Source organism: Seriola lalandi, unplaced genomic scaffold (genome assembly GCF_002814215.2).
Source record: "Seriola lalandi dorsalis isolate HSWRI2012SDOR001 ecotype SW California unplaced genomic scaffold, Sedor1 jcf7180002054914, whole genome shotgun sequence".
Lineage (NCBI taxonomy): Eukaryota > Metazoa > Chordata > Actinopteri > Carangiformes > Carangidae > Seriola > Seriola lalandi.
Genome location: NW_019525466.1, coordinates 66810 through 93431, shown reverse-complemented (window position 1 = coordinate 93431; position 26622 = coordinate 66810). Strand labels below are relative to the sequence as shown.

General features: G+C 41.9%; 3 protein-coding genes across 6 annotated transcripts in view; 2 read left to right on the top strand and 1 right to left on the bottom strand.

Annotated features, from left to right (window-relative positions):
• The first annotated feature begins 828 nt into the window (after positions 1 to 828).
• LOC111673229 (putative monooxygenase p33MONOX) lies at positions 829 to 10421 on the top strand. 2 transcript variants are annotated; one of them, XM_023430930.2, is made up of 9 exons: positions 829 to 984; positions 2721 to 2844; positions 3012 to 3077; positions 4288 to 4463; positions 4599 to 4713; positions 4862 to 4989; positions 5928 to 6031; positions 6241 to 6434; positions 7838 to 10421. In XM_023430930.2, exons 3-9 carry the CDS (start codon positions 3053 to 3055, stop codon positions 8047 to 8049), a joined length of 954 nt encoding a protein of 317 aa, XP_023286698.1. In that variant the 5' UTR covers positions 829 to 984; positions 2721 to 2844; positions 3012 to 3052; the 3' UTR covers positions 8050 to 10421. The 2 variants fall into 2 exon arrangements, with proteins under 2 accessions (XP_023286698.1, XP_023286696.1); XM_023430928.2 differs by having other exon boundaries at positions 7835 to 10421.
• A 583-nt stretch (positions 10422 to 11004) lies between these two features.
• LOC111673228 (rho GTPase-activating protein 24-like) lies at positions 11005 to 21795 on the bottom strand. The gene is made up of 9 exons (XM_023430927.2): positions 18080 to 21795; positions 16777 to 16890; positions 16405 to 16612; positions 16167 to 16299; positions 15907 to 15980; positions 15508 to 15629; positions 14910 to 15144; positions 13761 to 14693; positions 11005 to 12946 (listed from the first exon to the last, which is right to left on the bottom strand). The coding sequence occupies exons 1-9, from the start codon at positions 18129 to 18131 to the stop codon at positions 12706 to 12708; spliced, it is 2112 nt and encodes a 703-aa protein (XP_023286695.1). The 5' UTR covers positions 18132 to 21795; the 3' UTR covers positions 11005 to 12705.
• Positions 21796 to 23897: 2102 nt separating this feature from the next.
• The window catches only part of LOC111673211 (dual specificity protein kinase CLK4-like), a 10955-nt gene continuing 8230 nt past the window's right edge, over positions 23898 to 26622 (top strand). For 2 of the 3 annotated variants that reach the window (XM_023430896.2, XM_023430895.2), the window contains exon 1: positions 24645 to 24762. The gene's annotated coding sequence lies outside the window, so the exon portion shown is untranslated. Of the gene's footprint in view, positions 23967 to 24600; positions 24763 to 26622 lie in introns of those variants that run through there. The other variant, XM_023430893.2, reaches the window with a different exon arrangement.

Genomic DNA, 26622 nt, shown 5'->3' with positions numbered 1-26622 from the left:
GGTTGAGCACAGGTGCAACTAACAGCACAATAACCAAGATATTTGCCTGCAATTCAGTTTAAAGAAAATGAAATAGAGCACTAAATTATGTACAATAACTAAATAAATAAAGTATATTGAAATAAAGATAGAAATTTGAGATAGAGCCATAACATGATTATATTATGCACTACACAGTGATAGTAATATGCAACACATTGTATGTTTAAGTTATGAATAATTTACACATATACAAATGACTTACAGAGAGAGCTCAATCAGCAGCTTAATCTGAACTATGACATATGATGGATTGTGTAATAAATAAAAGCCCATGTGAGCCGGATCCACCTGTTAAGCTGCACCTGTTGTCGGCCCCATCTGACCCCCCACCTACAGCCCTCTCAGTATGTACCCTGCTTCCTCCAAGTTCCCATTAAGTCCAGTGCAACCAGAACTCCTGTGCTGGAACAACACTTTATTTGTCAATACTTAGTTTGCAGTAATTTGATCAAACACAACTTTATTTAGGAATACGCTCCACATGACTAACTAAAACTAGAATATTAGAGGTAAAAAAAAATTGAATAAAATAGTGAATAACACAGACAGATATAATCCTAAAATTGTGAAATAATCAAATAATTTCTTATGAAATTGTATTTCATCCTGCTTATTTTCACAATGATAGGTTTTTTGTGCATGCTGGCTTACTAAAATAAACTGCACCATTATCAATAGTATTGTTTATACTATATTGATTACACCTGCTTTTGTCGCCATGGTAACTCAAACCGTGAGAAAGGTCTAAATGCGTTTAACCCTCCACTCTCGCGATATGCAGCGAGAACATCAACGTATTGAAGCCCTCAATCAGGAAACGTCTTTTATTTATCGGACAATAATGGCAGCTACCCAACGACTCCGTTGTTCTCTACGCGGACAAGTCGACATCAGAAGGTCGCCAATGTTTCGGAGGTCGCTTTGAAGCCGCCGTTACACCCGGTGAGAGAAAGTAACGTAGGTTATGTTGCCGGTATACCGTTGACAAAATGTCGTTAGCCTCCAGCTGTTTGGCATGTCGTTGTCCTTCAACGCCGGCTAGCTCCGTTATCTCTCGAGCTTACCGGCGGCCACCAAACTGCACTCAAAAATAGATGGATTAAAAGAAGCAACGTCTCTCGGTTGACGTACTTAAATGTTAAAACTCGATTTCAGACATTTTACGAATGTTTAACAGCCAATCTTCAAATCGGGATGATAAAATACAACATTCAGTGGCTGTTTTGGTTAAAAAAAAAAAAAAGAAAAGAAAAAAAAGTAATCCAGGCTCCTGTGTTTCCTCCCTCGTCGAAACCGAAACGCACATCAACAGTTTACAAGAATTGTACATTAGCCTGTAAAAATTGCTTGGAAATAAACCTGCGTAGGTAATTGATTTATTTGATGAATTGCAATGACATCATGTCAATCTCAAAAACGCCACGCGGTAATGTACCCGTTATCCTCATTGTGCAAAACCTTAAAATGCTGAATTTTTGAATGAGGTTTTGCGTATACGGGTCTGTGGCCTCTATCTTGAACAATGTCTGCAGAATTTGTCACATTATCTGCTGTAAGTTAATTTTATTTGAGTTTGTGATGCGAATGTACTAAATGATTAAGTTTATAATATTAATTAGATAAACAATAAATTGTTTATATGGCGCTAGCAGCTTGTTTAGTTCACCAATGCTAAGCAGTCAAGAATAATGTATTTCGAAATAGAAACCTCATCTCAATATATCCATTCATATTTGTGACCGTTCAAAGGTGCTGGTGGTGTTTCTATGTGTGTATGCATATATTATTGTGCATATGTATTTCATAGATATTCTCTGGCGATTGTAATCGTTTATTCCTTGATTCAGAGTGAAATTATACGAAATGTTGAGTTTGAGATAAGAGCAATGTGTCTTGTTCAGAAAAGGCTCGCAGCTTCTACATGATTTCATCATTTAATTGCTAATAAGTCTGCTGTACAAGCTCTAACCCCCACAAGTGAAGTTGTGAGCTTTTATTTTGAAGTGAATCTCTGGTCCCTGTCATGGATGCAGCGCCACTGGAGTTACGTAATCCAGCCTGTCTGCCACCATCCTCTGTAATAATCCTGCTTGCACCCACTGGTTATAACAGGGGATAAACTCCCTTTGCCATACATGTTGTTATTCTTATAAGTGTTCCCTTTTTGCTACATCATATACTTAATTTTTTATTTGTTGAAGTGACCTAAAAACAAAACCTAGTTTAACATCTTTAACTCTGCCAGTCTATCCAAACAAGAACATTAATAGTTTAAACCCACAGATGTAAATTTTATTCGTGTTAATTTGCAAAGGCTGTCAAAATGCAAGGTTTAATTTTGAATAGAAATGTAGAAAATTATGTACAGCACATCTCTAATATTTAAGTTTGATGGAATGATGCAGCCATACAAAACCTGGTGTCTTGAATTTGAATTTTGTATCAAATTTGGAAACGGCTAAGTAAAGAATTCAAGAAAAATGTCATGAAGTTTGGCAAAACATATTTTCTTTTGACAGAAATCATAACAGAACATATTAGTGAGAAATTAGGTTTTAAAAGAACGAGGCAAAAGAGTGAAAACATGTTCTCCAAAGTCAGAGTAAACAAGGGTTTGCCTCCAAATGAAATGGATGAGACTGTCTCAAGGTTGACCTTTTGATCTTATGTCTCTTTAGTTGCTTCCCTGGCCTTGCTGCTCACCCACAATGCATTGCCAGAGGCTTTTGTATGTCTCAGACATACCAATGTAACTGTTGCCACCACTCCATCTTAAGCACACCACAACAACACTGCAGAAAGGTAGGAGTCCATTGACCGTTATTTGACTCTGTCTGTCTGCATCTCTTGTTTACTGCTGCTGTAATATAAGGCAGATGCTCTTTCATTCTATTGTTTTCTGTTAATTACATCTGCTCTGTATATAGATGGAATAATAAGAAAACCTCTCTCTGTCTTGTTTTGTCCAGGTCCTGTCCTGGTTGGTCTTGTTCACTTTCAATCTGAAATCATGTCTGGCTCAGGCGACTTACCAGGTGAGTAGTGGCAGTAGTTTGGGAAACACCCCTTACTGTTTCAACATGACAAACCCTATATGGACAAAGCCAGGGCCATAAAGAAATGGTTGTCCCAGTTTGGTGTGGAAGAGATTCAGCGCAATCAAAGATCTTTGGGATGAATTAGAAACAGTGACTGTGAGCGAAGCCTTAATTTCTAACATCAGTGTTGGACTTCACTGATGCTCTTGTGGCTAAATGTGAGTAAATCTAGTGCAAAGTTCTCCAAGAAAAGAGGAGGCTACAGCAGCAGATGGCCATGATTTTGGAACAGCATGGTCGGCAATGTTTGGATGTCCACTAGGGCTGAACAATATGATATGAAAAAAAAAAAAAAAATCAAATTGCAATTATTAAACTGCTGCTCCTGTAATTTGGGTAATATGATGCCCTTCCTCGCCTCATTGTTCCTCCACTTTCTGAGAAATTGCTTTTAGTTGGTTTTTGTTTACCTCTTTTGTTGCTTGACTAAATCCTCCAGGATGTTTTGTGTGGGCAGACGACAGAAAGCAGAATTCTGGTTTTCAACCACAGACTGGAAGGAGACAAATACACCAGAAAATACAGACTAACATGTTGCGTCACACAAAGCAGGGGATTACACAGATTGTTTTGTCTCTCACACCAGACAAATGTTAGGTGACCAGAATCGCACACAGTCACAGTGTGAGTCGCACATTGATTCACAGTGAAACACACTGTTTGATCAAATGTATTTATATCTGTAACTGCCTGAAATGAACAAGAACAAAAAGATGTGGTCTCATGGTAGCATGTAATTGGAGCTTCCAACTGTTGCAGTCATTTCATAACGGTAAACCAATATGCACTGAGGATTTATAAACCTACTAATGCTGCGTGTTCCTAGGCTCAGGTTTCCACATGGGAAAACCTACCAACAGGTGAGGCAGGTAATGTCTGTCCCACCTAGTGCCCATGAGTGAGCAGCCATAATTTGCACATAGTAGCCCACTGCCGTGATCTGTAGTGCTGTAAAGGGACAGATATCGACAGATAGGAAGATATAGAATATTGCCAGCCTTATAATTTTACTTGTAGAAATACTTAACTCTGTATCTGAAACCTCCATAATCCATTATCGTGAGGAAGCCTCTGAGTTATACGCTCCCAGTTTCACAAAGTGAAGAAGAAGCTGTTGTTTAGTTGCCGCTGTCGTTTGCGTCCGCAGCCATCGAGGGTTCAGGGATGGGCGGGATGAAGCTTCCCATCGGGATGACCCGACGAGCCCTAAGCTACGACGACAACCTGGAGGCCCCGATGTCCACGCCCCCCCACGACATCAGCATCAACACCCTGTGGAGACGACCCATCATTCCAGAGAGGAAGTTCACACAGCTGGCTGAGGTGAGACACAGCTGTCTTCTCATTATCATCACACATTTTGTGATCATCGTGATGATGATGATGATGATGATGATGATGATGATGATGATGATGATGATGATGATGATGATGATGATGATGTGTTGTTTCCACCAGGAGGATGAGAGTGGTGCGGTGAGTCATTCTACAGTGCTGGACAGCGCCGCCTCCAGGTCACCAGGCGTAGTGAAAACCAAGGCGTCCTCCATCATCATGAATTCCCTCATCACCAGTATGTTACATCTATTTATGACAATAATATACTGTTTATATTTACCCTGACACAGACCTTGTAAATGAAGTAAAGTAAATAGAATAACAGGAAAGAGATACTGTCACTTTAATTCATTACTAAATGTATTAATTCTCTCTCCTCTCAGAGCAGACTCAGGATAGTATGTACAATTTTGAGCAGAGGGCGGGGCTCACCGACAACAGCTACACACCCCACAAAGGCCTCACCGCTGAGGAGACGAGACACCACCACCGCATACCCGAATCCCTCCAGGTAAAGATAAGCAACTTTAACACACACACACACACACACACACACACACGCTACAACCGAGAAGCAGCTGATTATTTATGATAAAGTGGGTGTTCGGGCCAGAAACCGGTCCTGCGGAGAAACAGTTTAATGGGCTCCACTGGTGGCGGCGTGCTGCTTCATGTTCTGGTGAGACATGAAATAAATTTAGAAAGTCCAATTTGGATAAAAGATCCATTAGTCTGAAGACTTATCAGATGCTGCACAGCAGTTTATATCCCTGAGAGACAGGATTTTACAACTCTGGAACGTTGCCATGGAGACGATCGTTTTATCTTTCATTGGCTGACAGTAGAAATGTGATCTTGCAATTAATTAGATGAATGGTGCAAAATTTCACTTTGTATTTCTATTGTTTCATTCTCTTGTATGTTTTTGATTTAATCCCCCTGAACGCTCCATGTAGAGGGGCTGTGTAGTTGTAGGATGGCTTCTTAATATGAATTTCATGACAACTGCAGAGCTCTGGCGATGAAATGTACCTCCCTGTACATCTACAATTTTACTCACTTACCCATATTTTACTCTTATCCTGTGTTTTATTTGAAGTGTTGATCCATAGGAAGAAATATTTGTCTGTTCTATGAGTTATCTAATAAAAATATAGCTGATTTCAAGTAAACACTCAGAAAACCAAATCCTGCGAGCTTGGATGGTGGGTCCAGGTGGGTGGGGCTTGGTGACTGCTTTGTTGTGACATCACAAAGTAACAAAAGTGCTGACGGCTCGTTTTAAGGCTCAGTTTCTGAATACAGGCTGTGTGCATTTCTCTGTGGAGGCTTTGATACTTTCACACTATTGATATTGAACCTAGACCTGATCTATAATCAACACAGACATGGAAATCTACAGTTATACAATATGGGACCTTTTTTTTTTTTTTTGTTATTGCTCTTCAGAAACTACAGATCCAGAGCATGGAGGCCAGAGAAGAGCGACAGAACTCCTCCACTCAGTCCACTCCATCCAGCACACCACACAGCTCCCCAAAACAACAACGCAGGTACACACACACACACACACACACACACACACACACACACACACACACACACACACACACACAAACACTGTCCTGTGGCCTAAATCCTGTTTGAGTCTGTCCATCCTGACCCAAAAAAAGGGATTAACTCTGAAAATCAATAACAAGTTAACTGTATGTTTGTGTGTGTGTGTGTGTGTGTGTGTGTTTGTGTTTGTGTGTTTGTGCAGGAGCTGGTTCAATAGTACAGGTTCAGAGCATAGCATCAGCTCCTCCAACAGCAGTGTGGACTTGGGAGGAGGAGACATGACAGCAGCAGGAGGAGGAGGAGTGGGAGGTGCGGTTGAAAAGTGGGGCATCTTCACGCCCCGGCCACTCGTCCAGAAATCGACCTCTGACCTGGGATCAGACTCTACATCTGCAGGTGAACAGCACTCCCTCACAGTGAGACACTAGATCCTGAACCCTGGTGTAAGAACAAAACCCCAGAAAGTTTCCCTTTTTTCTCACACCGAAACAGCCACATTTAAGTTCATACAAGTTTAAGGATTTTGTTCATTGTTTGTCATAATTCCCATGACGTCATTTTTTCAAATTTGATCAAATAAACCACACACTAAAAGCTCAAATAAACCACCGTGAACACAGCTGCAAAGACTCGCTCATGTTTGCATGATCGTAAACAGAAACTCTGTGAAAGGTGATTTCAGGTTCACGGGTGAACAAAAACGACCTTCAGACCGACGGTAAATACTGACTTACATTTGGAGCTGACAGTTCAGTGAGTCTGTTCACTCATTGGCTTTTGCCAAAAGTGGAGAAGAGGTTCTCTGCTTCCCACTGACATAAAAGCCACATCAGTTTTAGATCGTTGACGGCTACTGAGAAACAACATCTAGATTTTTACATGTGGGACGTTTCAGTTTGTTTGGAAACTATCAAAATCTTTTTTCCAGGATGACTTTCGGTAGGTAATTTACAAAAAATGATAGAAGTTTATTTTGAGGAGAGAAGTAACGACGGAGAGAAAGATCTGTAGACTCGACTGCTTGATATAATGTACAAGGCTGGACCATCGGTCCACATAAATATGCATAACTGGAAATACAGACAAACAGATTATATTGATGATTTTATCTATTGATTGAATGCCTAATTCTAACTAGAATTTTAGGAATTAATATAAAAAATATTTTTTTGAACAGACATTAATAGATGAGACACTAGTGCTCTCGATTATTGACATGATCTTAAAATACATTCAAAAGACCTTTTTAAGAAATATCGTATTTTATCTTCAGAAAAAGTTCAACTTCAAAACTATTCATGTTACACTTTTCAAAGCCAGAGTTACAAAGTGTCTCACAGTTACAAAGAGATGATAAAAAGCATGTGAATAAAAGAACTTATCACAGCAAGAGTGTATCAATGAAATGCCTTTGAGAACAAATAGAAATAGAAGGGAAATTTTACAAAAGAGGATCATGTGTTAATGTGTGAATGTGTGTGAGTAGTATAACATTTTAATTAACAATGTTACATTTTAAACATTTATGAACTCTTCTTTACACAAATTACATTCATTTATTTTTTTAATATTATTAAATTTAAATTCACTAAATCTTTCCTACTGTAATGTGGTTGTAGTATTACATTGTAATCCTCTTACCTAGTTAAACCAAAATTTGTCATTGCAGAACACACACACACACACATACACACTCAACCACACACTCACACGCTCAGTCACATTCAGTGTGTGAAATCAGGTATGAAGACACACCTTGAAAGCCTTGTTATCTAAATCCTTTTCTCTTTTCCCAGCAGGCTTTGCACTGCAGGCGTACCGCGGGGCGCAGAAGCCGACCCCCATGGAGGTGATGAAGTCGCAGGCCACGCGGCTGACTGACAACGCCTCCGCTCAGAGGGTGGCCCCTCCCAAAATGGAGATTCCCACAGTGGAAGGTCGGCGGCAGGGAGCGCGACCACACAAGCTCAAACCCAGAGACATGAACATCCTGACGCCCTCCGGCTTCTGAGAGGACACACGACATCTGTCGAGGCTGCACGTCGCCCAGACGCTAAAGGTCCCATGAGATGAAAACCTCACTGTTGTTTCCATGTGTCCCTGTGTGTACTGTCACACAATCTGTTATTACTTTTAAAATATGTCGCAGTGCATTTCATTTATTACTAAGACAAAATCATTTAATCTTCAGTCAAAGATTTTATAGATTTTGGGGCAAGTTTAAAGTAAAGTGTAAATCCTGCAGGTCTTACAACTACAATACGTCTTATATATATTATCTATATTCATAGTTTTATTATGTTAGCATGTTCTCAGATCTCAAATTACTTTAATGGTTAAAACCACAAAGCTAACTGTTGCTAGCAGTATATGCATAGGTTAATATTTGCAGCAACATCATCAATATTGTTCGTATGTTTGTCCTTTGACAAAGACTTAAACATTTCTTGCTTTCATGCTGATGTTGATGATATTTTCCTCCTCTTCCTCTTCCTCTTCCTCAGTTAGCTTGGAGGTGAAAACTTGCAGCTGTGCAACCTCCAAATTATTTCATGGGACCTTTTTAATAGCAGCTCCGACATTCAGATAACCACTGAACTGTCCACCATCTTCGCCACTAAAACAATTATGGATATAATAAAAAATAAAATTTCCCATCTGCACTGCTTTTAGGCGTATATAGTGTTGCTTGGCTGTAAAATCTTACTCTTGACATTTCTCGTATTCTTCACTCTGTTAACTGTAACATTGATCTGCAGCACGGTGGCTGAAATAGAGCATGAATCTGCCCCCGAGTCTAGATAAGATGGAGGGAGACTGTCAGAAGGTGAAGATGATGGTGATCCTGTTTTAAAATGATTCCCTGTAAATGCACTTTATCCCCACTCCTCCCACCACAGACTCGATCAGCGCGATTATCCAACCTGACCCAAACCCGACTGTTCCAGGATTCAGATTAATGCAAGCAAACGTTCTCTGCTTCAGTGTTGATAGTCTCAACATCTTTTCATTCATATTCTTAAAGGGGCATTTCACTAAGCAGGGTGGAGAGAGTAAATCTAACCAAATCCTAACCAACAGAACAAAAAAACACAAAAAAAAAACAAAAAATCCAAAACAAGTTGTGAAAAGTTTGACTCAGGAAATGTAGGAAATTTGGCAGGCTCCTGCTCACTGAAACGTTCCACTTGTTTGTTTTGTAACAGTTTTATTAAGATGTTTTAATGTATAGATGAAGTTTTTTTTTTTTTTTTTTAATCTACTACTGTAGCAACAGATTTTATTTCGTTGGGATCAGAAGGAAAGAAAAAAAAAGTGCCCACCTGGTGTGTGTGTGTATGTGTAAAAACCAGAGCTACATGTGACTCGCACACTGACGCCGCCTGCAGGTTTTAAGGCGTCTCGCAGTGTGCTCAGTCTACATGTCTGCCTCAGTTTTTTACCAGCAAATATGAAGGATGTTTGGGATGAGTTTTGGTGCTGAGCCGCTGCAGTGTGTGCACGCTGGCTGAAGAGAGAGCTGGTGAGAGCACCGGCTGCGTCCTGCAGAGATCTTTGTGGGGTTGTTTTATATAAAATAAAAAAGAGGTTGCTTTTGGTTGTAAAGATGAATCCTGTCATCACATTGTGAGGAAATGACGGGGAATAACTGAAAAGGTTTTATTTCAGAAACTGCAGTGATTAGTTTCTTCTCTACAGTTGTAGCTTTGCAGTTAATAATTGATTTTATATGCAAGGTTTCTGCAAGATGATGTGTATGAAGCTTAAAGAGTGACTATGATTCACTTGTTAAATGAAAATGTAGTTCCTGGCTCATAGTTATTATTATTATTGCACTTTTATTATTAAATGGAAACAGTCTATTTGCTGGTAACACAGTAGATCCCGTGTGTAATGTGACCCAGCAGTGGAGAAGTTTATCTGTTTAATGGAGTCACCTGTAACTCTGCTGTGGTGTCAGTCGGGTGTCGTGTGGTCCCTTCTCATTGTGTGTGAACAATCCTAAAAGCTGGACACAGAACAAAACGTCACTCCAGCTGCCAGCGGCTGTAAATATTAAATGAATATGACTGTTTTCTGCTCAGTTAAACGTTGTTATGTTTCAGAGTTTGTGTTCACAAGTGCTTTGTGTTTTTAAAGTGTGACGCTGGTCCCTTTAAATCTCCTCCCTGTCTGAAGCATCACGTCTGAATTTCCTCTGTGTGATGATGTGACTCTGTAGTACAGACTGACTGAATTATTGTATGTTTCTCTTTATATGTTCATTTTTTCTTTTTCAAGAGACATTTTCCTTGATTTATACAGTCTCTTTACAGTTTATTTTTCTTTGCCAAAACAGTTTGAAATTTGAGAATAAATGTTAAATTCTCATCACAAAAAGAAGTGCACAAGTGAAAAAAGTTTGTTTTGTTTTTTTTGTTTTTTTGCAACATTTTGCACAACATTGCCAGTTTTCTTCCACTGAGTTTGACAAAGCAAAACAGTTGAAGTTTAGCTGTTTATTGTCATATAAATATTCCCTGTTGATCTGTAGTTCTTTATTTCAGCCTCTAGAGAGCCTTACTTCACCACCCAGTACCAACAGTTCTCATGTTGATTCATTATAACAGGCAGTTATTAGGAATAAAGAACAAAAACAGGTACATCTTAAACAAATTTGCGTGTAAACAACTTCTTCCACAATGAAAGGTGTATAATGTCTTTGTGGCAGCATCTGATTGGATATCTGCTTGTTGTTCCTCCGTCATCATTCTTCCTGTTGCGTTCAACAAGACAAATTAAATCAGATTGTATTTCTCATTCTGAGTTTCCCAGCAGACCTCAGTGATTTACCAAGTAAAGCAGATAATCTCTCATTTTATAATCAGCCATCTCCACTGGACACATGCATGTTTGCAACTGACAAATACGCTGAAAAGATTTACTGATTAAATTCTGTGTGGAAAACCCAGAGTTAGTATTTTATCAGAGAAGTGTCTTCATGCAAGAGTGAACAGCACATTGTGGTACCTTCATGTTTGAGAGGGCTCTTGTTAAAGTTCAGTGTTTGAGAACAAAAACATCTTCACCCTGCTTCTGTTGGAGTTCAGTCTGTCTATTTCCTGCACAGAAAAAAAAGTTTCTAGTTTCTGAAAAAACGTAAAGTAATTTAGTCCAACATCCAGTCAATATTATAGCAAAAACCAGTCTGGTAGCCAGCGGGGAAAACATCCAGTTGATTCAAAGATCTTTGTCTTAAAGTAAACCAGGTCGCTCTAAAATACCAACTCATGTGATGCATGAACATTGATTGTGATTGATTTTTTTTTTTTTAAACAACTCCACATTTCATCAGAGCAAAGACAACAGTGTATGTTATAAATATACCCGTTGACTTCGGTCCTGAGCTGTGAAAAACCAAAGAACCATGGAGAACCTTGGAGTTTCCAAACATAAAGTTTTCTTCATCTTGCATAATGTGAGCACTTGGTGCATGTAGGAAATGCTATATCACTTGAAAATGAAATATCAGTGTATTTTGAGATTTTGAGAAATCTTTCCCACGTGGAATTCAAACTTTCCATTTAGATGGTAGAAACTCCAAATCGTCACCTCTCTGATTTCACTGTAAGATTTCATTTCATTTCTCTGAAACCCAACGCCGACTACACAACTTTGGCGATGAGTCTCCTGTCCCACATGTTTTTGAGAACTGAGACTGAAACCCTCTTTTTTTTTCTTTTTTTTCTTCCAGAAAAGAATCGACGATTTTCTCCATCACTAAACTTTGTCTAGGTCGAGTCGTTCTGGGACACATCTTGACCTTTGCTCTTGAAATGTCCCAACAAGTCGGTAAACATCAAACATGTTTGATTGTGTGGTAGCCAAAAGCAGGAAGCGCTTGTTGTTGGAGTATCTTAGAGACAAGTCTGAGCAGAAAATCGTGACAAAGGGCTTCAAAGAAGGCGAAGACCAGTATCACTGCTCTGTCTTATGTAGCCACAAGAGATGGACTGATGGACCGACTCTGATTTCGATTTATGACATCTGACATGCACTCCGGACACAGTTCCCTCCAGATGAAATAATCCTGTAGTCAGTACACCTCGTGTGAGATCAGTGGTGTAGGTTGTGAACCCCCCATGTCAACAACAACCGTCTGGGACTAAACATCTTGTAGTGTGAGCAGTGCAGCAGCTCTGACATCAATGAGAGTCTTACGGTCCAGACCAGCTTTCAGTTTCCAGTTCTCCACCAGATCTTTGCTGTTCAAGAATGATTTTGGATGGAATCTGGTTTCTTATAGGATCGTGTTGATTAATAACTAACCTCTGCATAAAGAAGGACACGCAGTTTCTCCAGTCAACAAATCCAACAGCTCCACAACTAGGAAGTCCAAACCGTCACAGCACAGGTGAGGATGCTCGCCAACATCCAAAACTGCTTCTTCAGATTGTCTTCTGTATCCGGCTGTTTCACCTTCAGGTTTTGATGCCTTCATTGTCTGCTTTAATGTTCAGCTTGCAGTTGGATCTCCCGTCATCGTGGATCATCTTCTTCCCCTCACTCTTTCAAACTGTTTATCCATCCGTCCCTTTCGTTGAGCTCTGTGCAGCGATCCTTCCCTTCCTCCTCTGATCCAACCATTAACTTCAAAGAATTTCTCTCTTTCTCTTTCTTACCATCCTCAGAGGCTCCCTCCTCCTCTTCCTCCTTCACCTCCTCCTCTTCTCCTGATCTCTCCATACATCTGGAAGAACAGCTCCATGTCTCTCTGCAGCGTGGAGTTTCGGCGGTCCGCGTCGGCCTTGGCTCGCTCCATGTTCCGAATCTTGATCTCGGCGACGCTTTGGCTGCGCTTCTGCTGCTCCAGAGTGACCCGGAGAACGGCAACCTGCCGCTCGAGGACATCATTGCAGCGCTCCAACCTGCAGCACACACACACATACATACATTGGGGTTGAGTTTAGGGCTCTGTGCAGGCCTGTCAAGTTCTTCTACACCAGACAGGTAAAACCGTTTCTTTATGGAGCATTGTGCATGGGGGCGTTTCTGCCGCGACTCAGAGGACTCTGAGACACCAGTAAAGGTTTCTCTTTATAAAGATGGCAAAAAGCAAAATCCAAAAACAGGCGGGTAATCCAAAACAGGCATTACAGGTAAGAAAGGCTGGGACACTATGGAGTAGTAAGAACAATAGACAATCTGGTGAGGAATGAATGGAAATGAGTGATTGGGGGAAATGAGAAAAGGTGGGCAGGGAAGAGTCAGGTGGCAGAAAGGCGGGAAAGCCGGGGGTTACTGCAGGGCAGGAGGGAGTGGCAGGGTCTGAAATTGACAGAAGAGTTAGTAATATGGAAAAGGAAGGCAGAGAAAGAATGAATGAATGAGCTGTGACAAACTCCCATGTTGAAACAGGAATAGGTATTTCCAGACGTGCACACTATTGTCTGTAATATCACTGAATGCTGTAGCCTTACGATTTACCAAACTTGGACATACGGGGAATAGACCAGAAGTATGTGGACAGGGGTTTCCACACAAGTTTAGTTGTATTGTGAATCTACAGTTACTTCTGCATATGATCATTTTGATAACAATAGAAGAAGACATGACTTCTCTGGAACTACCAATCTCGAGAAAGTTTAACTAAAAGTAAAAAGCTTGTGTGGAGGACTAATGTTTTTACAGTGCGAGATTATTGATGAGGATGCCTTATTCCTTCTTGTGCTGGTGTCTCACCTCTGTATCCTGGCCTGGTACTCGGCCTTCTGCTGGGCCATCTGCTTCTGCAGCTCAGCCAGGAGTGAGTGAGCCTCTCTGGGCTGTGACTCAGGTTCAGGCCCCTGGAAGTTTGGAGGACCAGAGGGGAGGAACACCTCTGAACTGCCTGTGCTGAGAAAGCTGTCACTGAGTACAGAACAGGAGGCGGGGGAGTTAGGGTGGTGGATGCCATCATCATCTTCATCGTCGTCGTTTTTGTTGTTGTCTTCATGGCCGTGTTTAGCCCTGTTTTCCTCCTCTGCTACCTGACTCGAAGGTAACCTTTTAGGTTTCTCAGGTGACATGTCGGGACTAACGGCTCCTGCAGCATTACCGCTCTCGTCCAATGGTAGAACCTCACAGGAGGACCACGAAGAGGAGGAGTCCCTTGTTCGCCCAGCTTCCTGTAGCTCAGCTTCCTCTTCACAAGTTCCAATACGGCCTCCAGGATTCTTGGTTTCAAAAGCTCCTCCAGGGACATCCTCCATCCTCTGATGTAAAGCCACTCTGTCCATGTTGTCGTAAGCAGAAGGGGTACTATCCTCCTGAGCTTCGCTGCTGCCCCTACTAGCTGTTTCTGGCACTGCAGCCGCTTCCTCTGCAGCACTAGAGCTCCAGAAACCAGCATCTGCCTCTCCGGGGCCTGACCACGCCTCTGCCCAGCCCATTAGCGTCAGTCTGGGCTTGGAGGTGTCAGGAAGTGGGTCTTGTAGATGGAGACTGGTTGTAGAGGCTTGAGCATTTGCAGGAGATGGTCCTTGGCCAGCATGATGCTGGTGATGCTGAGGGGACTGACTGGAAGAGGGCAGGGGGTAGAAGCAGTTCTCTGGGTGGGAGGAGGTGTAGCGATGGCCGAGGAGTCTCTTCTGGGCCCAAGACGAGTCTGAATTGGCAGCAGCAGAGTAGATACAGCTACAGGAAGCAAGTAAAAAAAGAGGTTGGACTATCAAGATGATCAACTCAGGGACTTTTCACATCAAGCAAGGACTACACCACAACAGTATGCGATAAAAGTTTGTGTGCATGTGTAGTCTACCTTCTTCCCAGGTCTTCACAGTGGAGGTATTTGTGTGAGATGTAGTGAGTGTTGGTTGATGGTGAAGCTTTGCTAGCGCAGGTCTGTTGTACCTGGGGTTCTGTGCATCTGTGGCGGGCTGTCCCGGCTCCCTGGAGCGCTCTGCGATGAGAGGCATAGACAGCTGGCGAAGGCAGGGCGTCGGGTGAAGATGAGGCTGCCTCAGAGCGCCCGGTGACGCATGCGGACCTCCCGGTGGATGGGTGGAGATGTGTGGCTCTACTTTGGCAAACAGAGACTCGTGCTCTCTGATCAGCTCCAACATCAAGACATGGACCAATGCTGCGCCTGGGACACAGATAGAGATATTAAATTTCCTTCAAAGAACCGTTTACACCCAATATCTTTTCACCATGAAGCGCTAGTCAGCTAAAAATGTTTGCAGCTCACTTGCTTGGATCCATAGTGGTTAAAATGGACTGAAATGGTGACCCAGTTTCATTGTGAAAAAATAAAAATTATATAAACTATAATATAATATAATACTAAACATAAAACTCCTGCAGAACATATGCTAAGTGTGATCCAATTTATGTTTTTGCCATGTGATATAACAGATGCTACATCAATGTTTTTTTTTAACAGGACATAATTTTTTTTAACATTATTTCATTATTCGTATGGAGCTGTGGGTCAGCTTGTTCTGTCTACCTCCCATGATGCTTTGTGGGTCCTCAGCTTTGGCTCGAAGGATGTTTGGCCCAAACACAGTGGCCAAGTTTTGGTCGCTCATCTTGTTGCTGCCAGAGTAACTCTGGACCTCGTTCAGAAACCTGTACACACACACACACACACACACACACACACACCCACACACCCTCACTTAAGCAAATAAAATAAGTGGTATAGGATGTAGCTATGTAAGACTGGTGTTTGTGATACACCAGTCACGATTCCCTACTTACTTGCTATTGTTTTGAATACTGAATTCATTCAACAAATGTATGTGCCATATTTAAGATTAACCATTTATATCCACTTCTTCCATTAGTTATCTCATAGAACAAAACAAATAGTTGAGAATGAAAACCTGGAAAGGATGGGTCTTACTGGCAGATGAAGTTCAGTAGGTTGAAGTTTGCAACTGGCAACTCATGAAGAAGATTCCTCAACTCCCCTAAACCCTGAGGGAAGACAAAGGGAGAAGGAAGAGAAGAAGAAAGAAAGCAAAGACACAAGAAGGAGGAAGGGATGCTTTTTTCTTCTTCTTCTATTGTTGCAAACACACTAAATCAAGGTGAGCATGTTGCTGTCTGCATGTGTATGTGGAATTTAAAATGTTTTCAATGGTCATATATAGCTGCAGTTACCTGTGTGCGGTCACTCCTCAGCTTCTGTCCACACAGCAGGAAGTCCTGGTAGCAGCTGTGAGGAACCAGAGGCTCCGGCAGCTGTCTGAGGTAGAGCTTCAGTAGTGATGCCACGGTGTGGACGTCTGTGCTGCTGCACGCAAAACACAACGAGTTAACTTTTTTTTATTTTTCACAAAAACCTTTTGAAGAACACTTGATCACAAAACCGTAGAGACAAAAAGCGGACAGATTGCACCTGTCGAAGGACGGCCTCTCCCCTGAATCGAAAGCCTGCTGCAGCTCTTTCACCAGACTGGCCTGTCCTGGCTGACGAAACAAGCCCACTTCATGGAGGCCACGCTCCCGGATGAAGGTCACACACTGCTCCACCACCAGAGGAACCAAACGCACCCCATAACGTCGCTCATACAGCACCGTCTCCTCCAGACGCTGACCAAAGACCCCTGCAAGAGAGGAAGATTATAGCGAGATCCTCTCTGGGACCAAGGTCCACTTCATCCAATCAGAAACAAGATGACTTAAGCTGCTGCTGCTTTCTGTGTAATGTTTCCAGAATCAGAAACCCATGGATTATTTTAGGGAAAGAATCCAAACATGGTGTGTTCACCTGTAAAAGGGATCCAGACTCCCTTGTTGAGGCTCTTCAGCCACTCGTCACCCTGACCGGCGCTGTTGGACAGGAAGAAATACGAGCCTGGGCTGGCCAACACATCTCTGTTACCTGCGTACACACAAACATGGCCACTTTTAGGGGTCAAGCCTCAAGTTTTTATAACAAGGTCAAAGTGCAAACTATGATGAAAGTCTGCGTTGACCACGGCAATGAAACAATGGGAATAGATTTGTGTGAGTTCAATTTTGATGTAGATTCAAAGATTCATTTTCTCCAAACTACTTGTTGATTTTGATTTAGGCAAACAAAAGTAATTATTATTGATTTGCAATCAAAATCTATACTATTATTATTATAAAATATTATAATTTATTGATTGTTGAGTTCAGATTAAGAAAAAAATGGGAAGAGAAACGGACAAATTATTTAAGCATAACTGCAAAAACAGAAAATGTGAGAGTATGGTTTATTGCTAATGAAGTAGCTGTGATGTTTAATGATGTATAAGCAGAAGAGCCTCGATCTAAATGAACAAGCAGTTTCATGTTTGACCACAAGGTGGCATTATTTCAGTACAGTTACTGCAGCTGCCAGTTCAATCACCACATGAAGTAGTGTAAACTATAAGCACAGCATCAGACCAAAGCAGAGAAAAGCTTTATTCTCTGTGATGTATAATTCAACTTCTGCAACATGAATAAATATGCAAATATCTGCCAGTCAGTTTGCCAAGCACTAACAGGGATTACTTTGTTTTGTGTTTTGTTATCTCACCATCCCATAGACAGTGGCAAAGGAAATATCAGTGACATAACTGAACACAATCTGCAGCTTTGGATCAATGTGAAGATCAATGTTTCTGAGATCTCAACACACACATACACACACACACACACACACACACACACACACACACACCATAAGCTCCACCCCACCCCATCTCCCTGTCTTCATCTCTCTATGGTGCACAGACTCGTTAACACACTTTGCTCTCTTCTCCCCCATGTCCCATCATGCCTCACTGTCTGTCCTCCTCAAAGTCACATCAAGCACACATGTATGTATGAAGCACATACATACACACACACACACACACACACACACACACACACACACACACTGTCACCTCAGATAGGATCCTAAAGACCCTGAGTCAGCATTTAACTGGTGTCACTCACTCAAGGGCAACACACACATACACAGCGTTCTGGAAGGATTAACAAATAGTGTGTGTGTGTGTGTGTGTGTGTGTGTGTGTGTGTGTGTGTGTGTGTGTGTGTGTGTGTGTGTGTGTCACCTTTGTGGCCTGTACTGTCATGTTTCCAGGACTTGAAGCAGCTGAGTCCCATGCTGCAGCACTCCTGCTCCAGTTGCTACGGTAACGGTAGTAGATGCTCAGCCTAAATTACTCCGATGTGACGATGTGAAAGTTCAGGAGGAGAGACACGAGCGGTGCATAAAAACTGCATCGATTTTTTTAAGATCTTTTTTTTTTTTTTGTCAGTCTTACGTCCCTGTCAGAGTCTCGGTTTTATCCAGCAGGACTTCAAGTGTGGGAAGATGTTGGTCTTGAACACTGTGGTAGATGTATGACCATAAGTTGTTGTTGCTGGGGGGGGGGGGTCCTTAAATAAGAGACATTCTTGATTGAGGTTCCACGTATGTGTCAGCGTGAGGGATGGATTAAGGTGAATGAAGTGTCTTTTTGGAGCACACGGTTACAGAGAGGCCCTTGAGGTTTAACCTTGAATTCTTGGTGGATACCGTCTGAAAAGAGCTTGAAGGAGAGGTTCAGGTGGATGGAGTGTCTTAAAAAGAGATTCCAGTTGGATAACGAGAGGTTCCTATGGATCGTAGAAGTTAGAGATCCTTAAAAAAGAAAGGGGAGAGGCTCTGATGGAAATTTAAATCTTAAAGACTTCCCAGTTCCAGGATATTAAACTTTAAAAAGAGGATCTTTGTGGATATTCTGGTAGATATGCAAATCTCAAGTTGGTGTACATGGACACAGAGCCTTACAGAGAGGATTGTAGTAGATAGAGAGCTTTACACAGAGATTTATAGTTAGTTCATTGTAAAAAGGCTTGTCCTTGATATATGTCTTGAAGAGAGGTTTCTTGTGCGTGTGCGGCCTCAGAGAGATTTTAACCTCGACCCAGCCTTAAAGAGAGACCTGTGGATGCAGGATCACACCTTCAGGAGTGGTTTACGGTGGTGAGTCTTCAAAAGAGTTGCCATGTGGAAACACACTGTAAACAGAAGATCTTCGCGGATAGCAAAGGACTTTGAGGAGAGATTCTTTTTGGATCGGCCTTTAAGAGAAGTTCCTGTTTAGTATGAGAGAGAATAATGTCCCGGGATCGGACAACTCTTCTCCGACTATTCTTAAAATCCCTTTCCCTGCTCTCCGTGGAGATCTCCATTTGCCATGGATACGCAGACGGTGTCAGTCGATTTATCTCCCGGACAAAGGCAACATTTTCGAGCACGTAGTATTTCCAGCCTCCTCTTCACAGGAGTCATCTCTCCAGAGCCGCTGAATGATTTCCTGACAGAAAGTTCAAAACTTGAGAGAAAATGATCACTACATACATGCTACAAAGGGTTTCCAGACATCCATATCCAGAACCCCAGATACCCAGTCTTCATTTGTCCTTTCGATTGCTTTAAAGAGGACAGACTTTGTGGAGAATGAACCTCCTCACACCAGGAGCCGGTTGTCTGACTGTGCTTGCTATCGTTGCAGTATTTCATGATGACCGTCTCACTGTCTGAGACACTGGATCAGCACTATTCCACCTGTTTCTGTCTATTTCTCTCTTTTTATATTATATTTTCTCTCAGCAGCTGACAAAAAGTAAAACCATCCCGAAGGAAAATTCGTCTCGTTTTTTTCTTCTACCGGCCGGCGAGTCAAACCAGTCCATCGTCCATGAGGAAAGATCTTAGTATTCCCCCTTGTATCCTCCCACCCTCCTTCTCCTTGTCTCCCTCTCTGTGTCCTTTGCTTTATTAGCTCTTTAACTGGACGTCCTGCTCCATTACCAGAACGTCTCCGCGTCTGAATGTCCACGTCCTCATCCTCCTCGTCCTTCTTCTTCCTCCTTCTTTTTCCTTTCTATATGTCTCTCCCGTTGTCCATCTCTTTGTCCCGTCTAGCATGTCCTTCTCTCTCAGTCCCACCATCTCACTTTCTCTCTCTCTCCCCATTTCCCAGCAGTGTGTGTGCCCCCTTGTTGCCCCCCTCCCCATTTACCTCATCAATAACCATGCTCTGCAAGTGTGTGTGTGTGCGTGTGTGTGTGAGGCCTGTGCATTAGGAAAATTGGTTCTCTGCGACGCAGCGCTGTTTTACCAAAGTAATCACAGCTGATGGTGAGAGAGAGAGAGAGAGAGAGAGAGACAGAGAGAGACAGAGAGACAGAGAGAGAGAGAGAGAGAGAGAGAGATGATCTGGCTCAAAGTCTGCGGCTGCTGAAGTATGGTCTGCTACAGCAGACACACACACATACGCACACACATACGCACACACATACGCACACACACTGTCACCATGATTCAAGTGGACATAAAAGCGAGAGAGGCTGGTCGGCCCAGTCAACTTTTGAACTCAATTAAAGTATGAGGAGCCTCTCCCTCGCTTCCTCTCTCTCTCAATACAGTTCAATTCAATAAGCCTCATTGGCCTGAAGTACAATACAGTATATAGTACAGTATTTTGCTAAAGCTTTGTTATTAATCAATATAAGCAATCAAAGATTGCCAATCGTCCAGGCTACAGGGCAACAAGACATATCACCAAAAGTATGTGGACTCGTGCACATCACCGCCACATGTATTCAATCAACATCTTATCCCAAAACTATGGGCGTTAATCTGCTGCAATAACAGCCACCACTCTTCCGGTTTCAGGGTTTACACAAGAACCTGGCTGCAGCGATTTGCTCCACTTCAGCCACAAGAGCATCAGCGAGGCCAGGCCCCGATTTTTGTCTGATGATGCCTGGCTCGCATTTCCGGTTCATCCCACAGGTGTTGGACGGGGACGAGGTCAAGGCTCTGTACAGGCCGGTCAAGATGTTCCACAACCAACAGGGAAAATCATTGGGCAGCACTTTACATTACAGCTCGGTTATAATGTAATATGTTATTACCAAAGTGGTACAGGGCGACAAGAGGCCAAAAACAAATGTCAAAATACTAAATACAAAATTATTTAATAATAACAAGTAATATTTTGGAAACAATATGATAACTTAATAATAATAAAAGTCATATCAGTTCAATATTTGGATTTTTAAAAATGCTAATAAAGGTAAAAAGAGGTAATCATCAAAAGGTGGTAATTACCATATTAAATTATCCTCCCTGAGCTAGCTAACGTCAGCCGCTTAGCTTGCTAGCAAATGTTAGCTGTTGAAGTTTGCTCTACCTTAAAACATCTCCTGACTCAAACATATGACTATAGCTTCACTTCATTTCACATGCGTCTAACAATGACATATTTTCATTACACTAAGATAAGCTTTAAAAAAATCCAAAAGTTTGTGCAGCTCTATAATAATGTTTGTATGTCTGACACATAGCTCAAAAGTCTTTGACAGGAAAACAAAAATAGGTCATTTTAAGTGCGACAGACTCACAGCCCAGTAGATATTAATACTATACAGTAAGTCTGCCTGTCTGTGCGTCTGATTGACTCAGTTCTAATCACAGCTGAGAGCTTTCACATCTGTCTGTCAATACAACTGGCACTGGACTGCATGCTCTTCATTACAAAGTGCTGTGTGTGAATGTGTGTGTTTCTGTATGTGTATGTGTGTTCGTGTGCTCTCCGCTAAATGAAATTTGTCGCCTCCTCTCCTCTTCACTTTAACTGCATGTCTGTAATAAATCACATGCATGGAAATATTTCTTACCTCTGTCTCTGTCAAGAAACACTGACCCGGCTACTTGCATCTCCCAGAGTAAACACAAAGTCTGGCAACAGCACCCCCAAGTGATCACACACAATAACTACAATTTGAATCACTCAGCGTTTTTTTTCGATTGCTAACAAGCATTGGTCAATACATGCATCTTTGACAAATATCTAATCTCACCAACTCAAACCACCGAAACCCTTCATAAATGTTCAGTTCTCCCTCAGAACACAGACTCTGTCGTTCATAACACACTGGCCTAAGTTTGAATGATTTTTCACATAAATCAGTATTTCATTATCGAATACAAATAACAACTTTTCACTAAAGGTGTTACATCCCCCCCGTAGCTGAATATAAATGATTGTGTTTATGTGCTGTGTCGCTCTTTGGGCTTAGTGGACATCTGAGGACCTGCAGCCAGACCTTCAACCTATTAGTCCACCTGAGTTTATGAGGACTGAGGAGCCACACTTCCCTCTCTCTCTCTCTCTCTCTCTCTCTCTCTCTCTCTCTCTCTCTCTGTGTGAAGAGCTATTTGTCAGAGGTCAGATATTAGGCCTCCCTCTCTCCTGCATTTGGCCACAAGTTCTCATTGACATCACATTTTATATCTTCTCTGGCGATGCAGCGCGGAAAGTATCTTCTGGAATGTCGAATCGAGCCCTGGCAGTCTTCAGGAGAAGCGTCTCCACACCCTGCACTCATGCCATCCAGTAAGGACATCTGGTCATGTGGATGGTGGTCATAAACCCTCCACCTTGGGGTTCAGGAAGGGGGAGCATGGAGGCAGGAATAAGCGAAGTGGTCTAACGCCACATTATTCCACACGAAAACGAATATTTTCTTGCCCCTTGACTTCTCTCCTCCGCTGGCACAAGTCGATTATGTAGGTCATTCAGTCTCTATTGTAGGTGCCAGTTTGTGTAACAGCAAACCACTCACTGGACAGTGCAGCACACATTGAGATGTTAGCTCCTCTCTGGCCTGGGACATCCTGGGTTGGTCTCTGTCCAATCACGTTTCTCCCCCTGCAGCATTTTTGACAGGTTGAATCAACAAAGGTGAATGTATGTACAGTTTGCGTGTCCATCTCCATTACTCTCTAAAAGATAGTAAATTCAGTTTCATAGTGCTTTATATTGCATTTATGCATAGCTGTGTGTGTACCTTGTGTTGTTATTGAACAGACATCACCTGGGCATTATTATCGATACCAGACTTCTCAAAGTAACTGCTGGATTTATAACATATATAAAATGATATGATATAGTATATAAAATTGTACATATGCAGTCAAATGGCATGCTGTTGGATGTACAGTACATACTGTGGGAGTCAGTCAGTCGTCACCTGCAGCCGCTGCCAGGTTGACTCCACTCCACGTTCAAACTGCTGCACCTCGGCACTGATGATGTAACTGCAGCTGATTTTAAAACACCAGAAAATATTTACTTTGAGGATCTGTGAGGCGTCTGTCTATCTGCCACATCCACCTTGGGATTTCATTAAGCCACAGTGTTTTGATGTTAATTTTAGCCTCGCTGTCAGATTTAGCTCTGTTACAGGTTGTAAAAGTGTGTTCAAATGTTTTATAGAGAAATCATGACCTGTAAAATATTTTATAAGTGTAATACATCATAAGGTGCCTGGTGCCTGAGAGGTCTGTGAAGCAATCATATTTCATGAGTCAAAGCAAATAAACAATGGAAGATGTGTGTGCAGCAGCTGGATAAAAAAAAAAGAAAAACACATTTCCACAACATCATACTGTATAGCCTAACCTCTTACAGCCCACCTGATCTAAACCTGATTTACATCAATTTGCATTTGTCAATGTAATGAGCTTATAACAGAAGAACTGTAAGGCCAAAATACATTTACGAGAGCTCATGTGAAAGGTTACATATTTTAGTTTCTGAAAATGTGCTTGCTTTGCATGTGACCACTGAAACCTGTGGTGCATCTGTGTCCATTGGGGAAAGATGTTTTGCTACTGCCAGCGATAGCATTAACAGATGTTGTCTTACCAGTCTAGAACCAACGTTGCGAATTCAGCACCAAACTTCATTCCTTTACTCGCCTGTCTCCTGTGGTGGAAAGTGCCCCCTTTCTTTTCTTCTATTTAAGTTCGCATGCTAACCAGCTAGCCCCGGCACGTCTCGTCACTTTCCAATAGCGAGTCACAGTAGCGTCCAGTCTGCCCCGAAGAAGTAGCGCTGCTCAGAGGACGTTTTATAACCTCTTGTCTTGCCAAGACTGGTAAGTGAACAGCTGTTAATGCTAAAACTGGCTACGTAGCAGTGTCAAAACTTTCAAATAGCTACTTTTAAAAGGTTTCCTACTTGATTTTTATTTATTTCTCTTTAATTATTATTATCAAGTGGGTTTTATTTTTTTTTAATGTTCATTTTATGTCTGCTCCATGTGAAGCACTTGTTGCATGTTATTTCTTTGTTGTACTGCACGTCCCGATGAAAGGTGCAATACAAATAAAGTTGATCATTTTCATAATTACTATTATTAGAACAGTTGTGACCACGGATCTTATGTAACACTGTGTTTACATGGAACCAACAGTCATGTAGGAAATGTGAGTTGAATGTGTATTTAGTCTCCTGTATCATTTATGGAGTACATCATAAAATCTCGTGCATCATCCTGCAGTTCCAGATCGGACACAGTACACGATGTTTTCTCCTGTGGAATGAAAGAAGAGCCCCTGCAGGGTCAGGCCATGGGTTGAGGCAGGAGCAGCTCCCCGTGTCCCTTTTCACTGCTGCTGGCTTAGTACTTTACTGCCTAGAAGTCCGCAGGAATGTCCACGTCTTGGTTTTCTGTGGGTCATAATATTTTATTGCACCTCAGACACCATTTCTGTCTCCTTGTTTGGCAGCTATGCAGCGGGGCAACAAGTGTTTTGCTTTCCCACTGAGATAAACTGGTCGAGAGAAGAAGAAGGAGGGTATGCTGCTCCAACTGACCAGCAGGAGCCCAAATAGCACAGAACTAGCAGAGAAGAGCAACAGGAGACATCACAGCTTCAATAATAAGACAGGTAAGCAGAAAGATCACTCTCACTAAACAGCGATATAAGAGCACCTCTCTTTGGCTCAGCAGGGGTTTGACAGGAAAATAGCAGTGATATACTAAATGTTTTTGACTTTTGAGATTTCTTTAAGATGAAATCCCCGTTTGTCTGGCACAGCTTTATTTACTGTAGTACTGTTCGTACGTTTACCCAGCATGTCTATTGAAAGCATTGTCTTGGTGAGACATCTCCATTTGAACATTTTTGGTCTTTTAACCGTGTACAACTTCCAAAATGGTTCAGGACAACAGGACAATGCAAGACCTGCATAAGGTGTAAAGGAATTTGTTTGTTTATCATTCACCTATACCATGACTATTTGCATGCTTTCACTTTGGGACTGTGACGCTGTATCCTTAGTACGCTGCATGACTGAACACACTGCACTCTGCAGAATGCAGTGTGGTGAGCAGGCATAGTGAGCATTGTTGGAGCTGTGGGTGATGGTCAGTTTACAGAGTCAAGACTGATGTTGGATTTCATCTAAGTGTATTTTCGGCCTTATCAGATGAACTGTTAAAATACAACTGATAGGCCCTGATAATCCCCCTCAATTAAATCTATCAGTCACCTATCTCAACACTTGGATTGAATTTAATCATATTACATTTAAAGTAGAAGCTTAAAGAATCAGCAGGTCCAGAGCAAAAAGACAACGACAATTATAAAAGAAAAGATACAGTATGACAAAAAGACAAGTGCTTTGTGACCGAGAGGCGAGGCTCTGGACATTGGCAGATCTCTAGCAGCATGGTTTAAATACTGCAGATCAGGAAAAAAGCACTGTAGCATAGTATTTTGTTGCCCTGAATACAGGACAAGGGACAGGAAAATTAAGCTAAAAGGAAAAGCTACAACACTTGAAACATCAGCAGAGAAGTCAACCGTGCAATCGTCCTCCAAAGAAAAACATTAGCATCCATCATTTCAGCAAATGCCCCGTCTTCACTTTACTTACATTTAAATGACCAAAATCTCTGGCGGCAGTGACTCTTTAACCTGTGGCAACAAAGGTCCTCTTACCCACAATGGTTCCCTAACCCAATCAAGGCCCTTACATGTGTTGCTCTGGATGGTCACCAGGCTTACAGCTCTGCTTCATTGGTCACTAATGGAAAGATGCTTAGTTTTGTTTAATAAAATTAGAACATTTTTAACATCATGTAAAAATCAAGGGGACAAGAACCGATCCATATGGGACACCGCACAAAGGATTTACTGAGAAGAAGGAGTTCTTGACCCAAAAAAGAGAAAAAGAAAAGTCTATTATTCAAGAAAGACTTAAACAATATAATGAACATTCATATAAACTATAAAAGCAAGTTTTGGATAAATCAAGTCTTGTTGGCTGCAGTTGGAATTGGCCTCCCAACAGCAGCTGTATTAGTACCTTGTCGTGCCTATTAAGCTTTATGCGGAGTGAAATCCTCTACACTACTGGCAGTGGCCTGTGAGTAGTGAGTGTTGGGCGATCTTAAGTGAGTGACAACAGTCCTGCATGTTGTCAGCAGGATTGAGCCGTCCTTAACGCAGTCGATCAGACACAGCTGAGCCGGGGCGGCGTGGAGAGACAGAGCTATTCCTGAGGAAGGGAGAGAGAGAGAGGGAGGAGGAGAACCCTGCTCTGGAACGACAAACACTCCTTCACATTGTTGGCTATAAAAAGCAAAGTCCCTTGGCGTGTCATAGGCCAGTCAACCAAAACATGTAAATATTTTAAAAGAGCACAGTAAATATGTATGTTTTTCTATACTAAAAGTACTGTATATTGTTGATATAATATGTGTTAAAGGTATTTTACAGATGTGCCCTTCTGAGGGTATACTT

Bases quoted from the DNA above. Each gene is read 5' to 3' on its own strand.
- LOC111673229 (XM_023430928.2), top strand. From the start codon at position 3,053: ATGTCTGGCTCAGGCGACTTACCAG. The intron at 4,714-4,861 runs GTATGTTACATC...CTCTCCTCTCAG, and splicing joins CATGAATTCCCTCATCACCA to AGCAGACTCAGGATAGTATG. The intron at 4,990-5,927 runs GTAAAGATAAGC...ATTGCTCTTCAG, and splicing joins GCATACCCGAATCCCTCCAG to AAACTACAGATCCAGAGCAT.
- LOC111673228 (XM_023430927.2), bottom strand. From the start codon at position 18,131: ATGGGACTCAGCTGCTTCAAGTCCTGGAAACATGACAGTACAGGCCAC. The intron at 15,981-16,166 runs GTAACTGCAGCT...GTCTTCCCTCAG, and splicing joins TGAGGAGTGACCGCACACAG to GGTTTAGGGGAGTTGAGGAA. The intron at 15,145-15,507 runs GTAGACAGAACA...TCTGTGTCCCAG, and splicing joins CCCACAAAGCATCATGGGAG to GCGCAGCATTGGTCCATGTC.